The following is a 19,472-nucleotide window of genomic DNA, read 5'->3' on the forward strand; positions in this document are numbered from 1 at the left end:
GCATTGCAAATCTCATTCCCTCTCTGCTACAGCAACCCTCAGAAGGGGCACCATGGCTGATTACCACTGTAGCAGCTTGATCAGGTTTAGGTTCTTTTAGGTGTAGCTAATGCTTCTGATCCCTTCTCAAAGCTAGCTAGCCATGAAGAAAGGCTGCCTAACATAGATGTAGTGTGCTTCCCAAATGCCAGCCAAGCACTCTGCTTTCTGTATCAGTTCAAGTTTTGGAACAATATTGTAAGATGCAGTACCCTAGTATACTGCCCTGGAATTTCCAGGGTGCCTCTGTAGCTTAGATTGCTTTGGATATGCTATATGTATGTTCTTAATTGGGGGAATTTCAAATTACAGGGCTGTGTGTTTGGCATGAAATTGTTGTGGGTTACAGGGAGTCTAGTGCAAGTTTCTTGCTTTCACCCTGCTGCCAGGGGTATGTAGTCTACACTCAGATAACTGTAGCAGTATACAGCTCATCCCTTCAGTATTATCTTTTTATCCTGCTCTGCTAAGGAGTTTTATTCAGCCCATCTAATCATATCCGAGTACCTACCAACAGCACACGGATGAGGTATCATTTGTTTCTTGTGGCATTTTAGTCCATATATTTTAATTTTTAGACCTAATTGAGAAAAAATACCTGTTTAACTTGTGCTGTGGGGATATTGCAGAAATTCAGGGCATCAGGGTTTGGTTTTTTGGTTTGGTTTTTTTCAACAAACTAGAGTGTAAAGGGTAAAAACCACCATCACAAAATCAAGAGTCTTTGGTTAGGTTTTGAGTCCTGCAACATCTTGTCAATAATGCCTGCTTTTTATGTCTGAGTGGAAATGGCCAGGTCCCCTGGAGAACAGTGCTGTGTGTAAGATAAACCTCTCTCAGGTGAAACAAGACTCAGTCCTCTTGGGTTTTATATTTCTGCGTGTTGGCTGCACTTCAGAGCCCCTGAGAGTTGCTCCAGTGCAGCTGTATGTGGAGAATGCTCTCTTTATAGACCAAATGTAAATGTATTGTGTGTCTGGAGAAAAGGCTCTGGTAGCAAGTGAGGAGGGAAAGAATAAGAGAGCATAGGTCTCAAATGAGTAGACTTGAAAAATAAGGGGAGTTTGTGTGGTTGATTGTATTTTTTTAAGGAGGGAAAACAAGCCTACTGTCCTGGGAACCTTTTGTCTTTTTCATTAGACATGTCTGATTCTGAGATGAGGCACTTGGATACTGCTTAAGACTCTTGTAACATCAGGGTCAGGCTGACTTCCCCCTTCAGACTGTGTGTGCCAGCAAGCCCTGCTTTTGCACACACAGCCTCTTTGGAAGAACTAGGGCAGACTATGCTGCTCCACTGGCCCAGGACCTGCAAGGAAAGATAAGAATCTCGGACTGACCACGCTCGGGGTGATGTGCTGTCTCTTCTAGCACACTCAGCAGGGCCAGGACTTCTCTCTGTCTTGTGGCTTGACAAAACCTAGAGTTCTTTGACTTTCTGCAGTTATAGTAAGCTCACATGTTTTGTTACTGGTATTAGCAATTAATTATCTGTTAATTATCTCAAGTCTGTAAGTCTTAACAGGTGCTTAACAAAGAGAGATACCTGGCTGAACATTTAGAGGTAATAGCTGGAGACAGGGAACTGAGATACATGGGCAGGTTTGTATTGTGGGATTTTATAATGACTATGGTGGGCATTGTGATAGTGGTGGAAGAACATAAATAGCAGAGGAGTGGTTTGATGACTTCAGGAGAAGAGAAAGGTTTGAAAAGTATACGCAGACACGTTTACACCCTATTAAATTACCAAAGCACTGTAGTAAAGAGGATGGAGAGAGTTCAGTTGTTCCCCTGTGAAGCTAAATGGTATCTTAAGGTTGGTTGCATTGTAACAGAGGTTCCCCATGTTGTTCCTAAACTGGTTTGTTGTGCACAATGGAGAGCAGGTTTAAGATTTGGTTTATTTGGTTTCCTTAGTCCCCTTGTTTTCTGTCTAGGTTCAGCTGTAAGCCTCGGCACACTGCACTTGTCTTTAGAGGAACAGTACGTGGGAATCTGATGGTGAACTTAACTATAGATCTGCATGAAGGCCTTGGCACATGTACTTGTTTACTCAGCTCTGCTGGTTCCCCTCTTCAGAGAACTCAGCATCTAGGGCCTGGTATAGGCACTATGGGGTATGAACAATCCTGGTTTGAGGGTGGGCTCAGCCTTGCTCGTAGCTGTTAGTGCAGATAGACCTTTGGGATGTACCTTGAAGCACGCTGCGCAAAGATTGCTTGGTGGGTTTCCATGGAGAGTGAGGACTCTAATCTTGGTTTGAGCTCATTGCACCTGATTTTTAAAGTTAATAAGAATGAAAGGTTTACAGAATGCTTCTGCCCAGGCAGCTGGGGTTCTCAGTAGTAATATGTGTTTATAACCCCACCATTGAAACAATAAACCACATGCTATTTCCCTCCTAAAATTTACAGTCAAATCTGTTGCCATTTAATGGGGTAAGGAGAAAATAGAAGAATGTAGCCAAACTGAGCCTAAAATGGCTTTTTCCCCACTCTACAGGTAGGTGACAGCTTTCTTTTTTTCCTGGAGAAGCAGTCTAGTATTTCTTTTCTGCTGCGCTCAGCTGCATTTAAGTCAAGAGTAAATGGAATCCAGGCCTAGCTTTAAACCCATTTCCTCACAGGCAGTGCAGTAAGTGTTCTACCATGCCTCGCTCCCTCTCTGAGTAACGCTGGGGCTGATTTAGGGATTAGGTCCTGATCGTTAAACAGCACTAATGTGTCTGCCATTTGCTTAGGTGCTGTATCAGGAAAAGAGATTTCCACGGCAGCGTTCCGAGGCGTGATGTAACGCGCAGCCGATGCGGCGTGTGCATGCCATTAGCATAATGGCTGCATTTTTCTCACAAAAGAATAATGTACCCAACAGCTGTTCAGCAAACAGCCCTCGCTTTATTAGTGTCACAATAAGTGTCATTCACACAGTCTTGAAGCGCAGTTGAAGGAATGTTACACACCATCTGCACCAAAGAGAGAAACAAATGCAATCTTTACTCGCAGCCCTGCAGACGCGTTTTGAGAAAGTCAGATGGTTTGGGATCATCAATGCAGCATTTAAGAGGGCAGAAGTAAAACAGGACTCATGCAGTCTGTAGATACAGAGCCAGATTGTGATGCTCTTGGCCATGCCTCGACCACAAGCAGTTCTCTAGAAGCCTCTGCGCTTGCCAGTGACATCTGGTAGAATATAGAAGTAATCAATGTGAAGGGTTCACCATTGCAGTCTGACACTGGCTTCTTGATGGAAAACCATAGAAGATTCATGTCGTTCTTCCATGTAACTTATTCACACAAGCCTGTGTGAAGCTTGGAGTTACTAGCAGGTAGCATCAGTGCTGATGCTGAAGGAAAGCCGTTCTGACTTCAAAGTGATTTTTCAGAAGTGCGTTTTCCTCCCCAGACACATACATGGCCCTTCATGTGATGGAAACCGAGCAGAGCCAGCGTATTATGTTCTGCCTTGCCATGGGAACGCTGTTCTGAAGACATTTTCTTTAACCAGGCTTTTAGCACATCCATTTTGATTTACATCCAAACGGGTCACAGGCATCAATGCAGTATTATATGGGGAGGAAAAGAGAATGAAATGCTTTTAACATGAAAAATATGCTGTAGCGTGTAGGCCAACTTTTGTTCTCTTTCAATTTATCTAGGACTTGGGTGGGTTTCATTCTAAGGGCCAAATTCAGTACTGGCATAAGCAAGCACAACTCCATTAGTGTCAATGGACTCTCAGGGTTTATGTCAATGGTAAACTTAGACCATAGAATTTCCCCCATGTTTAGGCTTGCATGTTTCCTGCAAGATAATATATACATGTGCTTGCACATATGCTGCACATATGTACATAAAAATTCACTGGGGAGGACGTTTGGCTCCTTGCTCTGTGTTTGGCTTCGCATATAGAAACTGCAATCACTTCATGATTTTTTTTTTGGTTTCTCCTGTAACTAATGTGCCATGCATCTGTAAGGCTCAGCCATGCAGAATGCCACGTTGCATATAAAATACCTAGTAGCAAAGGCAAATGTGAGAATTGCTTTTCTTTCCTCAGTCTGCAGGGCTGCACAAACACACAAATCCACGTGATTCATTCAGAGAGATTTTTCTCCCCGCTGTTTTCTTGAAGGTGAACACTGCCTTGAACAGAGGGGTATGCAGAAATGCTGCAGATGCTTATCAGTGAATTGTGGTATTTACTCAGCTGCAGACCTCAAGTTTGGTGTATGCCATGTGGTCTGCTTGCCTTTTACTGCCCGAGTAGCAAGGCCAAGGCAGAGATGCGTCATTCCTTGGGATACTTCCTGCAGCATTTAGGGTGTTGGTCATCAGGTTTGAGAGATGCAAATGTTGCCCTCTCCCAGGATCACCATAGCTTAGTTTTCCTGAGCATAGTCAGGGCTCAACTGCATAGGAAGCACAAAGCTGGCAGATGATTTCTGCCCCAAACTTTTACCACAAATGTATGGCAGAAGTGACAGGCATGCACAGGTAAGGAGTTGGGGGAGATAGGCAAAGGTTATTTGCCGTCTGGATGCCAGGTGTCCGTGACATGTGAGGAGCCTTTATTTGTAGGCACGATGTGCTTCCCCCTTGCATTTAAAGACTGTGGTAATCTTTTCCTTTTTTGTTTCTTTATAAGGTTGAAAGGCTTTTGGGAGATCCTAAGAGTGACTTTCTTAGTACACCTTCTGCTCAGCAAAATGGGGTGTCCTTGTGTTCTCAGTATCAAAAGAGCTGAATAACATTTGTGGTGAGAAGTAGAGGACACTGGCCTATAGGGCAGTATGAAATGGGATCGCTAGGAAGAAAAGCAAGGCTCTGCTCCCATCTAAAACTTGACCCTTCTCTGTGAACATTATCCCTGTGAATAATTGGAAATCTGCATTCAGGCTTCCCACTGTGTCCCTTCCCTTGAGGACATGCCTGCTGTATTGCTTTACATGGTGCAGCAATGCACAGCGAGATTTACATATATATCACAGAAAAGTGTTTACAAAAAAAATTAGCATGTGATTGAGCTGGGAAGCTGCAGAGGGCCCCAACTGTACGAGTTTCCATGAGCTTCAGCCAGAAGATTTATTTCCAATTTGTTATTCATAAGGGAAGAGCAAGAGATTGGGATGGGGTCCTTTGAAGTGGAAAACAAAGTCTTCTATTCAGCCTTCAGCTTAATAGAATACACATGACACAGGCTTGGCATGGCGGCCTGCTTTCATGTAATGTGCTCCTTGTCATTTTGCTTTCCTAGGCTGTGAATGCTAGTGGGAATGGGTATTGCCCTGGAAAGGTCCCGTTATCTCCTGCAGCCTTCTGCAGGAGGAGCACAGTGTCAGCAGGTAGGAGCCATTTGATGGCGGCGCTGGAAAAACCAGCCTGATCCAATTATTGCAGTTGTGTTGCTTACAATTCTCAGTTTGTTTCACGTTGCAAGAGCACGTGTGGAAAAGCAGCATGGTTGCATAGCTTCTACAGGTGTTGCACAGGCACTTCTGCCCTCTTTGGAGGCCCTGAGAAGGGAGCCCATGAGCTCTGAGCCTGCCTCTGACACCCATCTTCTGTGTGACCTAAGCTCTTGCTGTTATCCCCATGAGTGGAAGGCTCCTCTGAATTTCTGCAGCATCTAGGATGGCAGAGCATGATGTAGGCACTGTATCACTGCAAAAAACTGGCAGTTGTTCCCAAGAACAGTGTTTTGGGGAGATATGTATGAGTCCTGTATTTCTTTCCAGGACCAGTGCCCTGGTTTAACAGGGGTCTACAAGCCTCTGCTACCTCCTATGTTTTGCCCTGAGTTAGTAGCATTAAAACCATGCTCAGTGCAGCACACAGGCGAATGTTTCTGAAGAACCTAGAGGCCCAACTTACCACAAAGCCCTGTCAATTAGTGGGTCAGTGGGCTATGAGAGAAAACATGTGTGACCTTCAGCTTGGCCTGCAGTGTGAGTGTGGTTAGAAGGAATTTGGACCAGAGTCCTGCCAGTCCTCTGGGCCCCGTGGCACTTGTTCGTCTTGGCTTTCTCTGGGATGGCGTCCTCATGCTCCGCTTCTCTCTTACTCTTCTGAGTGTTCAGGTTTGGAGCTCTGGGTGAATCACCAGCATCAGAGATGGAAAAAAATGCATGAAGTCATCTCATCTTGCCCTTGCCAGCCCAGGATTATTCCCCACAGTGCAGTCTTGAGTGCCTTCTCCAGTTTATTTTTAAATGACTCAAAGGAGAGGGCTTTCCTCTCATCCCTGGGGAGGCTGGCTCTGCTGTTCAGTAGACCTCACTGCTGGGGAATTTTCTTCCTGTTCTCCAGCCTCAATTCTCCTTTTCCCTAATTTAATTGAACTGTTCCTGGCTCCACCCTTCTAAACAATTTTCCATGCTGCCTGAGTGTTGCAAATACCTGTTGTCAATTTGCAGCCGTAATGGATGGGAATTCATCACCACTGGCCTTGCTTGGCAAAGGTTCTTCATCCAGAACTGCAGGGAAGCCAGGCTCTATCAGAAACTAGATTTCAGAGCCACATGCCGAGAATGACCTTTTCCTGCTTCTTCAGGCAGTGGTATTAGCATAAAACCCCACATGTCTGAGAATAGGCTGCACTTCTGGCAAAGCCATGAATGTCTGTATTAACGTGCTGGTTTTCCTCATAGTCCTTCAGCTTCTGTAGTTCTTTTCTGCGTGACAGAAGTAACTGTTCAGAGTTCTTGAGTGTAGTGGTAGAGGTATAGACATTTGGAGAATGTTTCCTAAAAAACCAAGTAAATACAGTAATTCTGGTTTTATCCTGTGGCTCCAGCAGTTACATTTCTAAATCCGAATTTTCAGTTTGAGGTTCCTTAAGCACCTGAGGTGTTTTGAAGGTAAGATTTATGCTTTGCCAATACATCTATGCTTTGGAAAAGTATTGCCTTTTGTCTTGGAGGATGTGTCTCCTTCATCCAACAGGCTTGAGTTGCAAGAAAATGTTTTGTCCAAAGAGTGTAAATTATTCCAGAAAAGCATCTTATGAGTCTGAAGAATTATGAATCCTTAATTACTTACTTATAAGATGAAAATCAGTTGCTGCTCTGGGTGACAGCAGAATAGAAGCCCATACTGAAAACACCAGGAAAGGAATGGCTAGCATTAAAAAGACTGAAATCCCTTTAGTGCTTTCATACAGCAGAGCTGCAGCTATTTAGCTATGGCAGGATACCAAACAACATTGTGGCTGGCCATTGTTGCTTGAACAGTTTGATTCTTAAAACATTCAACTGAAATATAACCACCAGCCAAGTTGGAAGAGGCAAGTCACAAGGACAGCATGTTAAATGAAGTCAGCGAAGGAGGGAAATGAGTTCTCTTCCCCCGGTGGAAAGTGGTTGTATTACAGAGCAGAAGCGTGAGAGCCGTACCTCAGCCTAGCACAGATATCAGGTTTCTTCTAAGAAAAATTTATAGTTTAGAAGTAATATGTCTTGAAAAAGAATGAGATAGTGCCACAGCTATAAAATTAAATTGCTGATTTCTCTGCGGTAGGCCTCAGAAATGCCAGGGATCCCTTCTCCTTTTGCTTAGCACTGATCCTCACATCATAAACCAGAAACCTCTCCTCCAGAGTACTTCCAGTGTTAAGCATTTCAGGAGATGGGAAATGGGTGATGGAGCTGAGTGGAGGAGCAGAGAACAAAGTGACCGTAGCTGGTATGATAAAAATCATTCCAGCACGCATTCCAGTTGGCCTTTGTTGCTGTTACTGATCAGACTCATCAAACTGTTTGACGTCGTTCTGGGTAGGTGGTTTTTAGAAGGTGCTGCTCTCGTTGGTGTTCTTCAGTGTGCATGTTTAAATGATACTGTGAATTAAAGGATTGGAGCATGGTGTGTGGGAGCAGTGGAGAGGAGAAGGGTGTGTGGTCCCTAATGACGCCAAGTGAAAAACAGAGACACACCTGCTTTGGGCTATAATGGGAGTGATAAGAGTAATTTTGTAATGACAGGGGATTTTGGGGAGTGTGAGGGCAAGGACTGCTTTAAGAAATGTTGGGGGCAAACAGGACTTGTCTCTTGTCGTGCTAGGGACTGTTCATTTTAAATGGGAGTCTTTGCTACATCTGGGCTGAGCTGATACTGGTTCTTGCATGCTCAGTGTTTTGCTTTGCGCCGTTTCATCTGCCAAAAAGAAAATAAATTCACAAAATATTTGCGAAGTTGCATGTCCACAGGCTTAAATACATACATATGAAATCCCTGAAAGCAATTTGCTTCAAGCCCTCCTTACTTCCAGACATCTTTCTCACTCCATCTGCTCGTTCATGTACACAAGTTCCTTGGGAAAAATCACTTATTACATCACTGAAAAATGCCACAAAAATAGCTTTTCACTTAAGTTCCCATCCTCGGAGTTAACTCACATGGGGATCAGCTAGATTCAAACATTTAATAACTTTTTATTTTCCTTTCTCTTTAAACACAGGATCTCTGGTCATGGAAGCAGGGTCACGTGGTGGATTCTTGGCAGTCAGCAGTCTGTGGAGCTTTTGCAGGTGCAAAGGATTATATGTTACACTGGGAAAGACTAAAGAAGAAAGAGAAAAATGTGCAAATCTATTAAGTATAGCAGAACAACATTCCTTTGTAATTCAAGTTTGTTTAGAAGAAAATGGATCCAGTTGTTGTTTGGAAATAGGAAAGTCAGCAAAGGAAAGAAGGGGGAAAGAAAAAAAAAACAGAAAAGACTCAACCAGGGTGTCTGTTTGAAAGACAACCAATTTGTTTTTGACAAATTTCTGTTATTTAAAATCCAGGGGCCTGTCAGTCAGGCTTTGCCATTATTTCAAAGTTGATTTGTAAAATCCTCATCCAGGAGAAACTTTGCTTGGGTGGGGGGGGGTTGTGCAGCTGTCTGCTCTGAGCGCTTCCCCAGGGGTTGAAGTGATTGCAGCGAGAGGCCATGATTCACCATTCATGTGACAGCTCTGACAGCCATGTAGATTAACTAGAGTCAGGAGAGCAGAGGCTAGCGCTGCACAGCCTGCAGGCAAAAGCCTTCCGCCAGAAAAAAGAAGGCAACCATGGAGGACGAAACATCTGGGCAATCTCCAGACACTAGAACAAGAATAAAGAGTGGCAGAATACAATGCTGCACTATTTATTACCAAACAAGCCAAAAGTTGATTGAATTCTTCAGTAGGCTTCTTGCTTGATTTTTAGCCTACTGTAGTTGTTTAAGAAAAAAAAGGAAGAAGAAAGAGGGGGAAAAAAAACTAATGACTCATCAGTATAGCTGACAAGTTTGAGGGAGGAGAGGCTCCACTGTCTTAATAGAAAAAACAGATTAGTAGTTGAGATGGGCAGCCAGAGCCTTTCCCCCAAGGAACTAAAGTACATCTTGAGATTCCAAACCAGTAACAGAGTGTGTGGAAAAAAAAATAACTCCTGTTTAAAGAGAAATTATAGCGGTTCTTGAAATAGAGATTATCAAAAGCAAAGCTTGTTCTTTGATGACTTACGACGCAATGGCTCTGACTTCGTATGTAATTCTTACAGAATAAGCTCTGTTAGGGGAATTGAAGTATTAATAGCAGCAGAATTCCAGCAGAGACTGCAGCTTGGGTTTGATGGGCGCTGGTAACTGTGTGACTGGGAGAAGGGAGCGTGGCTCCAGCTGCACACAGCTTAGCAGGCCAGGCGTGTGAGCAGTCAGGGAATGGTTTAGGTAGAACTGATTCCATCTGGGGGCAGAGGGGATATTTGAGATGATCTCTTGTGGTCTTGCCCAGCTGTATTTTCTGTGATTGTGTGATAAGAAGGGAGTTTTACTCTGCTTAAAATGTGGTCTGCTGTTGGGTTTTACACTGACTGTCGACGCGCAAATGAGATCAGAGCGAGTGAAGCAGATTGTTCAATTTCAGTTTAAAACAAGCAAGTTATCATACTGAAAAAGCTTTAAAATGCAATCTGTATGTCTGCAGGTGTGATAGAGGATCATTAATTTAGCCTTGCTGATTTCTTTGCAGTCAGATTAATACCAAAACTGTGTTCAGGCATGTTCAGAGAACTGGAAAGGTTATCTGATTTACCCAAGGCCTTGCAGGGTAATTTCCTCAAGTCCAATTTGATGCCTCAATTGGAAATCTAGCTCAGTGCCTCGGCTTCCTTCTATGTATGTCTTGACTGTGACCACTTGTGCTTGCACTTGCTATTTGGTGGTTGTTCAGTGATGTCTGCTCATGTTCTAGAAGAAATATTGGAGAAGGAACTTCCAGAGGTATGACTGTGCATGGCTGCTTCACTGCCCTGCCCTTTGCAGACACTGGGGAGACCTAATAATGCCCTAGAGGAGACACCGTGTCTCCTGTGGAGCAACACAGAGACTTCCATGGTCCATGGTGCTGGTAGATGAGACAGTTCAGCCTAGCTTTCTTTGTAGGCTCTGTTCCCCAAGCACAAACCTTTACAGACCTGCAGTCCTATTTTGTACATTGTATTGTGATTGATGATAAATATTTTCTGGGTTGTCCTTCCAGCTCCACTTCCTCAACCATGGTTTTCCTTCTTTGTTTCCCTGTGCTTTCTTTTCTGCTAATTTAAACTTCCTTTCTTTTGTGTCCTTTGAGGACCTGCTTCAAAGTTTAGGAGGTTCATCTCTTTTTGGATGAGAATCTTCCCCTTCCATCTCCATTGCCTTCCTCTGCAGACATGGAACAGGCAGGCCTTGTTTGATCTAATCTGGTACCGCATCCATTCTGTTGCACTGAAAATATTTAGCCTCTTCCTGAACAGGGGCAGTGGAAAAATAATTTCCTGCTCTCTGAAGAACAGATTCTACAGTTAAAAATTATTAACTAGCTACATATAGCTTCAAACAAGGGCAGGAAAAAGCTCTTTATCCCTTTCTTCCCACCCCAAAACAAATAAATAAAATCCTTGCCAGCACCCTGTGACTAAAATAAGATGGATGTGTGCATTCAAGTGGTTTAAAATCATCATGTTATAAACCTTATAAGGAGAAGATCATCCAAAGAACAACCTTCAAACACAGAGATGCTGTCAAATGCCACCATGGTAGCAGTGCAATGGCGAAATCACTTTCTCCTGTGTTCTTTGCTTGAATTCAGTGCTTTCTAAAAATATGTTAGAGGTCCTGAGGGGCAGGGTAATGAGCTGAAACAAACTGAAAGAAAGTCCTGTCTGACTTGCCTTTATGGCACACACACATGTAAGTGTGTATCTGTGTGCATCGGTTAGTTCCTAGCTAAATCATAACTGATTATTTGGCGAGGACAGAACAAAGAGCAACAATGTATTGGATTCCATCCCCAGTGCCTGTGAGATGGCAGTGATTCCAGCCAAAGCTCTGAGAGAGGCCCAGCGCTTCCTTGTTGAGCACACATGTGTAAGATGTGTGTGTGTGATCCATGGGCTTTTTATAGAAACATAACAGGCATGAGCGTAAATATCAGAGGTTTGGAATCTTCTCTGTCTCATCTGCTTATAATTTAATCCCTGGAGGCCTTGTCCAGCTTTATCAACATCTCTGATGTCTTAACCAGAGGAGATGTTTGGAGCAGTCTGGGAGTCAGAGAAGGTGATATCTGAGCAGCCAGTGGGGAGGAACCCAAAGGTAGATCCTGTATGATATTTTGAGCCTGAGGTTGCATTTGAACCAAACCTTACCTCATGTCTGAGCTGTTTGGACACCAGCCCAGATTTGGGCATAGGCTTTGGCAGGCTGGAGGTAGAGGAGGGGAAGCATGTCCCTGCCATGCAGTGGGCAGGCCAGGAATGATTGTGGTTGTGCTCCATGCTCAGTTTTTCTCAGGACTTAGGCTGCTTGACTGGAGCATTGAGCCCCAGCCCTGCACATACTAGGGCAAGCTGTCCCAGAAGAGCTTCTGGGTGGGTTTCATAGCTTCTATGGAAGTGGGCCAGTCATAGGGAAATCCAGCCTTTGGGTATTAGCTGTTGGGAAAGGAAAGCACTGCCCTGGAGCAGCTGGGCCATCAAAGCACCTGAGTGTCTATTTAATGTGATTGAAAACTGCCTCTGTTAACGATGCCTTCTTTCTCCCTATGGTAAAAAAAAAAAGTGTGGCTTAACATTAATAATTAATGCTCTGTGGTGACAAAGTCACTGAGAACAGAGGTGCAAGTGTAGTGCATAATAAAGCACTAACGAGAGCTTTTTGCACATTAACAGAGAGGACTTCCCATCACTTTTGTTTTGGTCTAATCAGCTCTGACAAGATTACACACTGTGTCTAAAAGCCTCTTTAACTCTATAGCTCTGAATGAATTTTTGAGTAGTTCTCAAGATTTCCCTGTGGTGTCTGCTTGGACCATGCTTCTAACCCTGAACTGGTTAAATTGCTGGGGGAGCAGTGCTTTGCCTCTTGGTATTTCTGCTTGGGCTCTTGGGTCACTTTGCTCTACCATTGGCAGGTGTTCCCACAGTGATAAAGGACCACAATAATCTTCCTTTTAGAGAAATGTAACATAACAGCAACAAAATAAAAGTTCAAATAAGAACTGGTTAGTTGAAGAGTTATGAAAAAGACCTTTTGTGATCAGTCAGTGTAAGACGATGCTGTAAAGTTTTGTGTTGGACCTGTGCAACTCAGTTTTTCAGCCTGGATTTGGGATCCAGTCCTCAATGTGTCCTGAGTAACCTTCAGATGTCAGTACAGAAAAGAGTAGCAAAGACAAGGAAAAATGCAGCTCTGCTTGGGTTGGTTTGGGTTTTTAATTCATTTCCTGAAGTGGGCTAATTCAAACAAGATCATTAGTCAAGCACAAGTTCCTGTGTCTCGAGATGAGCTTCACCATCTGAACTGAGCTGGTGTTGCAGAGGAGAATGCCAGGGGTCTGGCCAGATGAATGAAATACAGAATCAGAAGGATCTCCTGTGGTGGCCAAAAGGGTTGTCTGGACCTTTTAGAAAGGGTAAAGAGAAGTTAAAATGGTGAAGGGGGGGGGGTGGAAAACCATACGGAAACTGAAGAGCAGCTTCCTTCATAGGATAGTTGAGGACTGCGACAAAGAACCCATGAAACGTTATGCTATAGCAGCACCAAATTCTGCTGACAGCCACCTTACTGCAAGGACCTAGGCTTATGTTTTGTTCTCAGGTGAAGTAATTCACTCTGTTTGAGGCTTCTCAATTTTTATTTGCATGTGACAGCTTTAAAGGGTAGGAAATGCCAGCACAAACCTAAGGGAATATCCCAAGTCTTCATGGCTTTTTATTCTTACTGTGAAATAAGAGTAAATCATCCTGTGCAGATGTCTGTCACTAGCACTTCCATGAACAACTGGTCTCTGGGAAAGTGTGAGCAGCAGAGGGATTTTCTGTTTAACAGCCTGGGCTTGGTAAAGTTTAGCAGCAGAGCTGATGTGAATATACAGTGCCCATTGTAATACTTGGGAGACAGGTGATGAATTTTCCACTACTGCATGAAGCTTTGTTTTTCCAATAGAGGAGTTTGTCACTCTGCTAAAAGTATTAAACCAAGAACCTTTTCCCATGTAAAAAACAATCTTTATGCCTAGTTGCTGAGCCCTAGTCATCACCAGATCCTTCTAGGGCAAGGGAGAAAGGAGCTTTCTTTTGGAGTAAGGTGGTGAGTGTGAGTGCAGATGATCAGCAAAGGTTCCTTTTCCTCTGTCAGCTCTGTAGAAAAGCCAGAGTGGTCAGCAGTGTAAGGCTGGATGTGTCTGGACCTTTCTTGCCCACTGATACTTTGATACCTGCTTTTCCTGGTTGCTGAGTAGTTGAGCAGAGTCCAGTGGCACTTTGTGAAGAATTCAGTGACAGCAGGAATAGCCTGAAGGAGTGATTTAGCCTGGAGAAGAGGAGGCTCAGGGGAGACCTTATTGCTCTCTACCTGAAGGGAAGTTGTAGCCAGGAGGGGGTTGGTCTCTTCTCCTAGGCAGTCAGCACCAGAACAAGAGGACACAGTCTCAAGCTGCAGCAGGGGAAGTTTAGGCGCGAGGTGAGGAGAAAGTTCTCCACAGAGAGAGTTGTTAGCCATTGGAATGTGCTGCCCAGGGAGGTGGTGGAGTCACCATCCCTGGAGGTGTTTAAGAGGGGATTGGACATGGCACTCGAAGCCATGGTTTAGTAGTCATGAGGTGTTGGGTGACAGGTTGGACTTGATCTTTGAGGTCTTTTCCAACCTTATTGATTCTATGATTCAAAGATCTGTTGGGCCTTATTGAGTTTTAGTGCAGTGCACAAGCCTCTGATTTGAATGTGCGTACTCTGGCTGTACCAGTTTGTATCCGTTGTATTGATCTGATCGTCAGAATCAGTCATACTGTAGTAGGTGGGACTGAGTAGTGCCTTGCTGGCACTGTAGCCCCATTCTTGGATACCTGTGTACTGACATTGAAGAGGTCACTCTAAAATTCCATTGGACATTTAGGGTTAAGGCTGGAGTAAATGCATTTTGTCAGACTCCCTGCCTTCAATAAACTGTGGTTCCCCAAAAATGCTAGCTTTAATCTTCTGGTTTTGTCAAGCATATATAAACTTGCACTTAATTTAGCTGCCATCCTGCTGCTTGTTGTGCTTATTGAAGCTTTTTTTTTTTTTTCATTGCTGTTGTCATTTTAAGTTGATTGGTAAATCTGTATCAAATACTTCCCAGGGAGGGAGAAAAAGAAACAGAAATCTTAATAACAGAAAGAATCTGAAAGATCCAGAGGTTAGCTGGGGAAAAAGAATGAAAACCAGTGAGCCTTGATAAACAGCCTTTCTGGGAATAGAATGGAATGGAATAGGAATAGAATGGAATAGGAATAGAATGGAATAGGAATAGAATGGAATAGGAATAGAATGGAATAGGAATAGAATGGAATAGGAATAGAATGGAATAGGAATAGAATGGAATAGGAATAGAATGGAATAGGAATAGAATGGGAATGGCATAGAATAGGAATGGAATAGAATAGGAATAGAATAGACCAGACCAGACCAGGTTGGAAGAGACCTTCAAGATGATCGTGTCCAACCCATCATCCAACACCACCCAACCAATTAAACCATGCAACCAAGCACCCCATCCAGTCTCCTCCTAAACACCTCCAATGATGGTGACTCCACCACATCGTATCAGAAGAGGTTGTGTTTGTTGTAATCACTTTTATCAGCCAAGATTGAAGCTTTTGCCATTGTGAAACTGGGGGAACTGAATGCATTTTAAAAATCACTGGGATCTGAGAAGGGAAATAAGTCTGCTGAAGTGTTACCAACAACTCTGTAGCTTAGTGATGCATTTAGATTTTTGTTTTGCTCAATACAGGCCTGACAGCCATGTGGCTCACTGTTTAACTTTATCTTGGTCTCTGGGCAAAGGAAAGGCTTCTACAGCCAGACTTGTAAAGCCACTATTTTCCGTGGAGATTTTTTTTTTCCTTACTGTTCTAAAAATACATTGCTGACATGAGTACCAAAGATTCTATCCAGACCACTCTCTCAAAGCCTTTGGGTCACTTACTCAAGAACTGACTCACAATACAACGATTTTTTACATTAAAGAAGGTCCAAGAATGGGCTGGACTTCAGTTTAACTTGCTCATAGTTTCTGCTTTGGCTTCTTGAATGCAGACCCTTGTTATGCTTTTTAGTGGAGTATCGCTGCTAGAAAGCTTCCGGCAGTGTGAAGCCAATGGGCCCAACCTTAGGTGAGCAGAAGCTGCTCCTAAACCAGGTGGTTTGAGCTGTTGGCTAACTCAGCTCAGTTACACTAACTGCTGTTCTTGTTTGAGATCCAGGGGACAGCATGTGCGTGTTCTGAATGTCATGGGATGTTCCCTAATGAACTGTAAGAAGTCAATGTAATGTGCCAGCTGGCCCAGCCTCCTTTCTGACATAAAGCAAGGTTTAGTGTGTTCAAGATGAGGTGGTTGAGAGAGAGAGATGCAGGTGAAAAGATGAGTCAGTGGGGAAGATGGATTGTCTCACTACTTACCGTTTTTATAGATGCTTTTCCTCTCTCCCATCCCAAGAAAAGAGAAAATTTTCTACATTCCTTAAAACTTGGAACAGAAAATAGATTATTTTTAGCTTATTCCCTGGGTACTGTGGAGGCTTCAGCCTTTGGAGTCACTTTTTTCTCTGGTGTAGAAGATACAGGATTTACACAAGCTACAGAGAGAAAAAAAAAAATAGGAGGAAGAAGAAAGATCTCAGAACAACTCTTCCTTTCTTTCTTCTCCCTTTCTTTCCCTTTCTTCACTTACTGCTGGGCTGCATCTGCATTTTAACAGTTTCCTTCAATTTGGCTCTTCCTCAACCATGAATTATTTGCTTGAAATATTGAGAACAGAGGAGGGAGAGAGAGATTAGAGTTAATTTTAGGATGGGGAAATAAGGCAAAGGGAATAAGATCCTGGGAGAATAAGCAGCAAAGCTGGTCCCTAGGTAGCACCAGAGGCCAAGCTGTAGTCACAGGGTTAAAATATAGAGACAGACACACACACATTTGTGGCTGAGACATTCAGATGGATAAGCTGAGGATTTCTGGTTTTCAGGAGGAAAGCCACAGGCTGAGCTGGCTGCTCCAAGTGAAAGTAATCAGCTCCAAGGGTTAAGTTTGGGAATGATTAGAGAGAATAAAAGTGCCTGTGAGGGGAAGATGGTACTTGTGGCAGCAGACTTCTGGCAATTTCCAAAGGCCTTTGGGCAGCGTCATGTTGTCATTATCCAAAATGAAGCTGAGTTAATTAGTTGGAGATGAGCTCCATCCTGAACACCAGCTGAGAGTCCCAGGTCTAACAGTTGCAGTCCAGATCCAGTCTGTATGTTTTAGATAGCTTTGCCCCTGAAGCATGTGTGTTTTGGACATGGAATGCCTTTCCTCTTATCCTGTCTTTCTAGCATTTGAATGGTCAGACTTTAAGGGCAGCAGGCAGTGTGATGGGCTTATTTTCCTGTCTCTGCAAATGAGTAAGCAGGATCTTCCTTTCAAATTTCCTGGTAGATGTTGGAAATAGAGCTCTTCTCCTTATGTGTATGGAATCCAAACCGTAGGGATATAGTGATCTCACTGGAGGTATTGGGATTTACAGTTAACTAGTGCAGAGCTGGCTTAAGTCAGCGCGCAGGAATAAAATGTACCTGGGCCCTGACATGAGGGAATGTGCTGTAGGCATTAATAATAGAGCAGTGTTGACCACAGCACTGGGAATTCTAGGCAGTGTGGCATTCCTATTCACCCAACAATGTCTCACTTGTGTTTGGTATTTCATTTTGCTCAGGTGGATTTGCAGCTGCAGTCACCACACCTCTCGACGTAGCGAAGACGAGAATTATGTTGGCAAAGGTAAGAGGGAAGGAGGCAGCAGACAGGCAGGTGAATGGCTCTGTGTGGTCACTACAGAATGCAATCCAGCAGCTGTTAATAACGGTCTGTGCTCTTGTCCTTGAAGGCAGGATTAGATGCAAACAGGTACAGCATGCAGAACTGATGAAATTGTTGTGTTCCTTTCCTTGAATTGCTATTCTGCTGTGTTCCCAAAGGAGCTGCCTGAGAAGGGTTCATGCTTGTGCTAAGACTTCCAGAGCCTTATGCAGTGCCTTCAGGAGAAAATTCTTGCAGAGTCAGACACCCAAAATCAAACTGCCCATCAGGGATTTATTACCCTCTTGTTTTGATAGTTGTCAGGCTGAAGTGTGTGTGTGTTTTCTAGAGAAGGACTTGGATTTAAAGTCCTAAAACTTTAAGCCACAGATTGTGATGGCTTACATCTGCCAACCAGGGCAGAAGGAATATTGCTTATAAGATCACCAAGTTTAATAAGCAGTTAAATTGCTGGTGTGCCTGGTGTTCCCATCAGCATCTTGCTGACCCGCAGCAGAGCAGACACATAGCTAAGAGCCCTCAGCAGATGGATATTCCTAAAGCCTTTTCTTGTCCTGAAAAGAGCTGTTGTGTTGGCAAAGGTCAGGCATCCTGGAATTTCTCTGGGTGGTTTTTACCCTGTTGCTGATGCCCCTCAGTAGGGGGGTGTTTCCTGGTGATGATGTGCACCTCCTCAGCCCAGTCATGCTAGCCTGTGCTCACCATGTTGCTATGTCGTGGATCTCATTGCTGGGTGTTGTACCTGCTGTGGCTCCTTTGCCTTTGGAGTAACCAACTGAGATGGATAAAAAAATCCACACTAATGTGGTTTGGTTGGGGAAGGAATCCACTCCTGTGTTCCTGGTAATTTGATCCTGTTCCATGAATCCTTGTAATTCAACTTCCCTATCCTGTCCACATTGTGATTCAAATCCAATGATCCACCTCCAAGGATTTGGGATCCAGTGAGCCCTCCAATCCAAACCTTTATAACCCTAATAGCTGTGCCTTCTTTTCTGCCCTTTGCCTCATTCCTGGGGACAAGGACAAGGAGACTTGAGGTAGGGAAGCCATTAGGATGTCTGTTATTCCTGTACTGTAGCACTAACCTGGGACAGGAAGGGCAGTAAATACCTAAACCTCTCTGCAGCAGTTTCAGGTCTCTCTCTCTGTGGTGCAGGCTGGTTCCAGCAACGCCAGTGGGAATGTTCTTTCTGCACTGGGTGGCATCTGGAGGACACAAGGCCTGTCGGGGTAAGGACATGCTACATGCTAGCTGGTGTATCTCTGTAAGTGTCAGGGGGTGGGAGAGGATTGGGTGGTCTGCTTGTATTTAAGTAACATCATACAGCAAAGACTTCTAGCTGTCTTATACATGGCCAGGGAACAGCCGTCAGGTAACTAAGAACAAGTCCCTTCAAGGAGATCCAGTGTCCTTGCTTTAGCACAGGCTGGGAGCAATGTCCAGGAGAAAACACAGACATGGGCCATTATTGAGTCTATCTGTGGCACAATCTCTAAGCTGAGCTCCGGGCTGTGGAGGTGAGGGTGGCTTGGTGTTGAATTAGTCCACAGGGGATTTTAATCCATGAGCATCTGCATTTGTGTGTTGTATCCATCTAAACTTCAGGCATGCACATCAGCTGGCAGCAAGTGCCACAGTTCCATCTTGAGGTGTGAGAATCACCCCTCCTGAGATTTCAGGGAAGGCTAGCACAGGAGCTACATGTTGCCTATGGACAGTCCTTTCTTCCTCCTGCCAATTTCCTACTGAGTTATAATACCAGCAAGGTCTCCTCTGTTCCTTTATATTCACTGTACTCATGAAGTGTGGTGAGAGTGGACAGTGTCATTGTGGTGCCAGCAGTAGGGACAAGCTGAAGCAGAAGGAAGGGAGCCAAGTGCTCCCTGACTTGTCCTTTGAGCCTCCTGTCAGGTCCAGGCTTGAGCACTTGCCAGCTTGGATTTCTTCAGTGAGGCAGTTGTTGCAAAAATACGTTTTTGGAGACAGGCTTGAGTGCAAAGAATCTAAGTCTGAGCAGCCACAGAGCTGCTCTTGGCGGCTTTCCTGCTGTGGCTAGAGTGTAGAAATCTCCTGGACTTTCTTCTGA

The 19,472-nt window shown here is 44.1% G+C and overlaps 1 protein-coding gene across 2 annotated transcripts in view; it reads left to right on the forward strand.

Moving 5' to 3' along the window:
• The window catches only part of SLC25A26 (solute carrier family 25 member 26), a 91,235-nt gene that overhangs the window by 67,185 nt on the left and 4,578 nt on the right, over positions 1-19,472 (forward strand). For both annotated transcript variants that reach the window (XM_068154313.1, XM_068154315.1), the window contains 3 exons: positions 8,494-8,563; positions 17,279-17,343; positions 18,542-18,615. In XM_068154313.1, coding sequence (XP_068010414.1) covers positions 8,494-8,563; positions 17,279-17,343; positions 18,542-18,615 — 209 coding nt within the window. The remainder of the gene's footprint in view (positions 1-8,493; positions 8,564-17,278; positions 17,344-18,541; positions 18,616-19,472) is intronic.

Source organism: Melanerpes formicivorus, unplaced genomic scaffold (assembly GCF_026170545.1).
Source record: "Melanerpes formicivorus ecotype bairdi unplaced genomic scaffold, bMelFor1.0.p_v2 SCAF_28, whole genome shotgun sequence".
Lineage (NCBI taxonomy): Eukaryota > Metazoa > Chordata > Aves > Piciformes > Picidae > Melanerpes > Melanerpes formicivorus.